General features: G+C 41.6%; 1 protein-coding gene across 1 annotated transcript; it reads right to left on the reverse strand.

Moving 5' to 3' along the window:
* Positions 1-449: 449 nt before the first annotated feature.
* Positions 450-7,621, reverse strand: NDUFB4 (NADH:ubiquinone oxidoreductase subunit B4). The gene is made up of 3 exons (XM_003795129.3): positions 7,379-7,621; positions 1,967-2,113; positions 450-571 (listed from the first exon to the last, which is right to left on the reverse strand). Exons 1-3 carry the CDS (start codon positions 7,580-7,582, stop codon positions 509-511), a joined length of 414 nt encoding a protein of 137 aa, XP_003795177.1. The 5' UTR covers positions 7,583-7,621; the 3' UTR covers positions 450-508.
* Between the last annotated feature and the right edge of the window lie 329 nt (positions 7,622-7,950).

Genomic DNA, 7,950 nt, shown 5'->3' on the forward strand with positions numbered 1-7,950 from the left:
GAACATGAATCTGTTTCTTCTAAAAGTTAATAACTGTGAGTTCCTAGAAAGCAAGGATTCTACAATGTCCAGCAAATGTTTGCTGTTACTCTGGCAGCAGTGATTCCCAGCACAGACCACTTTCTCTTCTGTTGATAGGGTGTTGATATGTTTTAACAGTGAGTCAAGGTAACATAAGTAAAGAGAAACTAGGGCGGCACCTGTGGCTCAGTGAATAGGGTGCCAGCCCCATATACCAAGGGTGGTTAGGTTCAAACGCGGCCCCAGTCAAACTGCAACAAAAAATAGCTGGGCATTGTGGCAAGTGCTGTAGTCCCAGCTACTCGGGAGGCTGAGGCAAGAGAATTGCCTAAGCCCAGGAGCTAGAGGTTTCTATGAGCTGTGACACCACAGCATTCTACCGAGGGTAACAAAACGAGACTCCGGCCCTTAAAAAGAAAGAGAAACTATTTAGTAATTAATAGAAGATTTATTTAAGCAAGAATATATCCAGTCATCATTGCCAGACTTAATATGTAATGTTATATGTTCGATCGAGTTTTCCTTCCTGGATAAGTTTTTCTTTCCTGTCCTGTATAGACAGAAAAAAAGAACATTAAAAGCAATGTATTTTGGCATAACTTATGGCACATCTTTGATAAACACCCAACACCCCAAACTTAATTTCAACCCTATTATCTAAAGCTCAGGAAGTATGTGAGGAAATAACCACCTAAAGAACCATAGCAACAATACAAAAATGCTCTTATTCAAACATATCTCACCCATAAAAGCATATAATGATAGCAAAATGGAAGCACCTAGGAAGTGTGGACCTTTCTGTTAAGTAGGTCATTTTTCATATACTCAAACTCTATTAGTTCTAACAGGAGCATAGACTGACCAGTTTAAAACAAAATTAGATGGGTGGACTCCAGTCTAGTTGGCAACACAAGGCCTGAGGGCTGTGGCTGGGGTCCAGTACCAAAAGTGGAGTGGTCTAGTGCCAAAGATGAGTTTGGCTTTCTCTGCAATCAGATACCCAGGCCTTTGATAGCAGTGATTCCCAGCACAGGCCACTTTTGCTTCTCTGTTGTTGGAGTACTAATTAGGCTTTAACATTAGTTCACAAAATATAATCAACATAACTAGAATTCATGCAAACAGGAAACACACTAATAATTTATGTATTTTACTAATACTTGACCCAATAAAGATCATCTCTTTTTAAAACAAATGAACTAAGATAAATGAAACACTTGCAGAGATATTATCTAAAGGGTACTCACAATAGAAAAATTTAATTTCTATACATCTTCTAATAAGAAAAAAGGAATTAACTTTTTAAAGTTATTTTGGTATTTCTTTGCTTAATAATCACTGCATAATTTCTTTACACCATTTAAAACACATAAGGAAAACTCTTCCATGAGCTGAGTCTTTTAAATTGATCATTTTTCTTTTTAATTGCTGGGATTCACTGCGTGTACAAAGAACCAGGTTATACTGATTATATTTGTTAGGTTAAGTCCCTTATATCTGTGTCCCACTCCCAAAAGGTGGCACACACTGTGACCCCCCCATCTCCTTCCCTCTCTCTGCTCTCCCCTTCCCCCACCCTCACTGTGCACTAGGTTATTAATTGTCCCCATATCAGAATTGAGTACATGGGATTCTTGCTTCTCCATATTTGTGATGAATGTTAATCATTTTATGAGTTTAAATTCTAGACCACCCATTATATTAAATTTGAAAGACCCAGAGGCAACCATGATTTTTAACTAGTCGAAACAATAAAGCAATAAAAACATATAAATGAGACTTTCTGTTTTAACACCTTCTGGGAAAGAATAAAGGTAAAAGAGGACAAGAAGGGAAGGCAGAATATGGGTCCAAGGTAGGATGGGCGCTGGTGGCAATCATCAAGAGAAAGCGCTGAAGCTTGCACCTCCCACACAGATACTAAACATCTGGTCCTAATACTTACCCTGTCCGTTTTGAAAACATAATACCAGAAGATGAGGGGCCCAAATCCAACCAGAGCTCCTAACAATGAGTTCTTGGGAGTGGGTCTAAAATTGGGATAGACATTTGCTGATCTTGCATAGGTCCAACGAGTCAAGGCAGGATCTTCCTAAAATTAATAAAAACAATAAGGTATAGAATTTAAGAAGGGCCATATTGAGAAATAAATTCATCCTTTGTGAAGGAGCACAAAGATGGCTTTTGTTCTTTTCTAATAGTTAAGTTAATGAATATTCCTAATTAGCTTCAGAGATCATGTCTAATATTTTTAAAATAATTCTCTGATAATCCTGCTCAAATCCTTCAGAATCTGACTCTTCTATCACAGAGAAGCTACTTTTTCTCCCTTATCATTTTTATCTCTTCTTCTCTGGACTGCTTTTAGCTTTGTTGTCTTTCTTCAAGAGTGACCATCAGAACCATATATCAGAAACCTATTCCCAATAAAGAGAAACAGATTCATAAGCTCTAGCATATTTTGTATTTTGTTCCTGGATGCTTTCTAATGCTATCCCCACAAAGGTCTTACAGTCTAAAATAAACTACAGGAAAATGAAGGAGGTAGGCTACCTCTTAACTGTAAAGTTTATTTATTTATTTTTTAAGTTTTTTTTTTTTCTGTGGAGACTGGGCACAGTGGCTCACGCCTATAATCCTAACATTGTTGGGAGACTGAGGCAGGAAAATTGCTTCAGCTCAGGAGACCAGCCTGAGAAAGGAGCGATACCCCATCTTTACTAAAAATAGTTGGGCATTGTGGAGGGCACCTATAGTCCCAACTACTTGTTGCTTGAACCAAAACAAAAGTCTGAAGTTGCTGTTGGCTCTGATACCATGGCACTAAGAGACTCAGGACCAGAGAGTGGCTCAAAAAAAAAAAAAAAAGCCGACTTGAGTGGTATTAAAAGCAAAATTGGTCTATTTCACACTATTAAAAGTTTTGTGGAAAGGTCAAAGTTGTCAAAGAAAAACAATCAAATTGTCTTGGTTAAGAAAAAGTAATTGTCTATTTTAATATATTTTTATACTGGAATAACTATCCAGGAATAGCAAATCTACCCCCAAACACATAATTAAATTTAATTAGCTAAATCCCCAAATGATTTTACAAAATTAGCCTCTCCAATTAACTGACAGATAAAAATAAGCAAACAAAATCAGCTTTAAGACTTTAATATATGACATGAACATTCAAGGCCTTAACCAATACTACAAAGTCATGATTGGTAGGACTAAAATAATGTAACTGGGTCTTCCACAGTCATATTTCAAACCAAACTGAATTATAGCAATTTTACCCTCAGCTGGAGCTCAGAAGTAAAGAAACTTTATGATAGAAATGCCCCCTTCTTTACAATCTGGTTGAGATTTTTCAAGGGTGTGAGCATTCACTACTAGATTCAAAAGTCCAAAATACCTTCTGGTGTGCTAGAAACTATTAACATTATCACACCACATTAAAATGAAAGCAAATTCTGCAGCCTTGTTTATTATTACACCTGTACTGCAAACCGTAAAGAGAATAAAGACATAAATATAGGTCCAAGGAGATGTATGGGCTCAATATCTGAAAAGATAAATATGTCTATTCTTCCATCGTTTCTGCTATAAATGTATTTTGAATGACTATCCAATGACAGACTTCTTAATTTGCCAGTCACCTCTCTATGCTTTAAGATCTGCCACATCTGTCTTCCAGAAAGATACTTCATTTCACAAAAATACCAATAGTCGGCTCAGGCCTATAATAACCCTAGGGCTGAAGCAAGAGGATCTCTTGAGCTCAGGAGTTCCAGACAAGTCTGAGCAAGAGCAAGACCCTATCTGTACTAAATAGAAAAATGAGCTAGGCATTTTGGCACATGCCTGTAGTCTCAGCTACTTGGGAGGCTGAAGCAGCAGCATCACTTGAGCCCAGGAGTTTGAGGTTGCTGTGAGCTAGGCTGAGGCCATGGCGATCTATCATGAGTAACAAGCAAGACTCTATCTCAAAACAAAGAAACAAACAAATAGTCCATACTGTTGATGGGAGAGATTAAGAGAAAACACACCGTGGGGGACGGTTTTCCTCCTTTGACACCAATGTCCAATGGACTCTCAGCAGCATTTGACACAATGAAAAATCCTTGAAATAACTTCTTTACTTGACTTCCAGAGCCCAAACCTGCTTGGTTTTCCTCCTCTTTGGCCATTCTCTCTTCATCCCCTTTGTTCTTTTCCTCCTCTTCTACCCAAACATATCCTAAACAAATATCCCAGTATTTCATTCTACTTGCATACCTGCTCTATTCACATTCTTATCTTGGAAAAGGCAACATTATTCTTCCAATCGCTTAAGTCAAAAACCTCTCTTTCTCTCACACATCACATCCAATCTGCCAGCACTCCTGGTTGGCTCTACTTTCAATTTATATCTCAAATTGAGCACTTCCCATCACCTCCACTTCCACTGCTATGGTGCCACCATCAACAAAGAGATCAGATTAATGTGAAAGCCTCCTAACTAGTCTCCATGCTCCTGTCCTTGTTCCCCCACAGCCAATTCTCAACTAAACAGCCAGAAATTTTGCTAAAATGTAAATCCAGATTATGGGACTTCCTATTCAGTAAAAGCCCTTACAATGACCAAGGCCTGGTGTGATCTAGTCCTAGGTACCTCTGTGCCCTCATCTCTTTCCACTTGACGCTCATCTTTCTCCACTTTAGCCACAATGGTCTCTAAAGTATTTTTTTAATTAAACAAGCACACTGCTCCCCAAGGGCCTCGTACCTGCTGTCCCCTCTAATCACATGGTACTTTCCTGGAGAGCTGTGCAGCTAGCTTCCTCACTTCACATCTTTCAGATCTTTATTGAATGCGCCTTCCAATCAAGGTCTTCCCCGGGCCTATCTAAAATAGTGGGGGCTCATCCTCCTGGCTACAAACACTGAATCCTTTCCCTTGGTTTGTTTTCTTATCATTTACCATTCTAGAATGTTAAAGTGATTTTGTTTTTTAACTTGTTTCTTGCTTGTCTGTCTCCCTTACTGCAAAGAAAACTCTATGAAGACAAGGATTTTTGCCTGTTTTGTTCTCCATTGTTACCTAAACACCTAAAATAAGCCCATTATGACCCTGAGCTATTATTTAACTGAATAAATCATGCTTAGACAAGAATATTTATATCTATTGATTAATAAATGATTGTGTCACTCATTTAACTAATGGAACAACCAAAGAGGCAGGTATTATTACTTCTATTTCACACATAAGAAAACTGAAACTGCCCTGAGTCACAGAGCTGAAAATCATTAGATGTGGGGTTGTGTGAGGCCTTATTCTTTTTAACTCTCTAAGACATCAAACCTAATCATGTGCTTATGTATGTAATACATGTGTGTCTCTGCGCCTTCTTCCCAAGTGAATAAGATACTGGCTAGAGTACCTTGTTAAAGTACACCCAACATGGGTTACACAGTTCAAATTTTGTCCTATCATGTGTTAAAGGGTTACCTCTGTATGAACTACTTGCCTTCCCATGTCGTCTTTTCACCTATAAAATGGGGATAGTAACAGAGGTCAATTTTCTGAATAGTTGTGATGTATGAATAAAATACTCAAAAGAGGTTTAGCATAGTGCCCGGTACATTTAACTTTCCGTCACTCCTCACAACTTTCAGAAATTCCTAGAGAAAACCAGTGCAAATACTGGGAAAAGTCTTTGTTTTTTTAACATCATATTTAACATATTTATAAATATCATGTACAGAAAGCTATCTAAAACTTGTTAAACAGTAATAACCTGGGCATTTATTTTGTGGTGAGACTACATAGACTATCTCATTTACTCTCAAAACAAGCCTAGGAAGAATGTGCACCATTTCCATATGAACATCACAAAACTATAATTCAAAGTGGTTGAGTAAGTGGTCCAAAGTTTTATAGTTTGCCAGTGCCTTGGAGTCTGACTCCTAAGCCCAAAGCTTCAACAAGCTGCAGGCTCTTTTCTGGGAGGATGGGAGGTAGTCTCACTTTCTTGCCCCCAGGGCATTAGCTCACAGCAACCTCAAATTCTTGGGCTCCAGTGATTCTCTTGCCTCAGCCTTCCAAGTAGCTGGGACTACAGGAGCCCGCCACAACGCCCAGCTATTTTTAGAGATGGGGGTCTCACTCTTGTTCAGGCTGGTCTAGAACTCCTGGGCTCAAGCGATCCACCTGCCTGGGCCTCATAGAGTGCTAGGAACACAGGCGTGAGCCACTGCACCCAGCCTAAGCTGCAGGGTCTTTAAAAGATATAGGTTGGGCCGGGCTCCCTGGCTCACGCCTGTAATCCTAGCACTCTGGAAGGCCAAGTCTGGTAAATCGCTTAAGCTCAGGAGTTCAAGACCAGCCTGAACAAGAGTGAGACTCCCTTCTCTACTGAAAATACAAAAAACTAGCCAGGTATCCCCGGCTGGCGCCTGTAGTCCCAGCTACACTGGAGGCTGAGAGTTTGAGGCTGTGAGTTATGACGCGATGGCACGCTATCCAAGAAGCCAATTGTCTCAAAATAAATAAACAAACAAATAAATAAAATAAAATAAATAATATAGGTTGAAGAACCTGGATATTCCCATCAGGAGAGAAGAGTATCCTTACGAAATGTGAACTAAAAAGTAAAACAGGGAGGCGCCTTTCGCTCAGTTGGTAAGGCGCCGGCCCCATATGAACCTGCTGAGGGAGGCAGGTTCAAACCTGGTCCCCGCCAAACTGCAACAACAACAAAAAAATGGCCAGGCGTTGTGGCAGGAGCCTGCAGTCCCAGCTACTCTGGAGGCTGAGGCAAGAGACTCGCCTAAGCCCAGGAGTTGGAGGTTGCTGTGAGCTGCGACGGCACGGCACTGTACCAAGGGCAATAGAGTGAGTTTCTACAAAATAAAAAAAGTAAAACATAACTTTTTAAATTTCATAAATATAGTAATAAAACATTTTCTGATCACTGATGATGTGTTACCAGCGAGGACCTGCGCTAGGCCAGTCACATGCCTCATCTCATTTAATCCTCCCAACTACTTCATAAAATAAGAAGGTTTGTATCATGCCCATTTTTCACATAGGAAAACTGAGGCAGAGTTGAACACCCTTCTCAAGGTCACTCAGGTGGGAAGTAATTAAGCCAGGATTCAAACCCAGCCACGTCTGAGTCCAGAGCACATTTTTTTAACCACCGAGCTCTCTGGCCAAGGTCAAAGAGCTAGTGAGTGGCCCTGTTCTGGAAGAGAATGTGCGTCTAATATACTAAGTGGAAAGGGTGGTCGCCTCCCTGCGTGTCACCTTTGGCCAGCTGGGCTGCCCATCCCGAGGGGACCGCCCGACTCGGGCCCTCGATTCCCGCCCGGCCGGCCCCCAACTCACGATGTGCCCTCTGCGGTTGGGGTCGTTGTACTGAAGCAGGTACTCCCGTTTAAGCCGGGCTCTTATAGCTAACCGCTCGGCTTGCGCCTTCCGGGTTGCCGGAGATTGGTCATATTCGGCTGGGTCGAGAGTCTGGGGCAGAGTGGCAAGGGGAGCCGGAACATACTTAGGGAACGACTTTGGAGGTGCCAAAGGGTTCGACATCTTGGCGCCCACTCCCCGTGCACAACTGCGCCTGCGCAGCTCTACAGCGCTCCCCGCCCCCGCCGCCGCCGCCCGCCCCTTTATTCTGACCTTTAGCCTCTGGAACTGCGCCTGCGCGTTAGGGGCAGGTTGCGGCTAGAATTCAACCTGGAGCTAAGGCCCGGTTTCCGGGACGCTCTGACACACTGCTAGCGATCTGATCATGCGCAGTATCTTCTCCCCACCCCACCCCACCCCCATCAGCCCGTCTCTCCTTTCCTCCTGGCAGCGGTATCTCCACTGACATAACCAGAGCTTATTACGTAAAGGTTAAGCTGTGGGATTCTGGGAAATGAGACCAAGTGTGGAGTCAGAAGTCCTGGTTTTCA

This window comes from Otolemur garnettii, unplaced genomic scaffold (assembly GCF_000181295.1).
Source record: "Otolemur garnettii isolate 467f Iridium unplaced genomic scaffold, OtoGar3 scaffold00089, whole genome shotgun sequence".
NCBI classification, from domain to species: domain Eukaryota; kingdom Metazoa; phylum Chordata; class Mammalia; order Primates; family Galagidae; genus Otolemur; species Otolemur garnettii.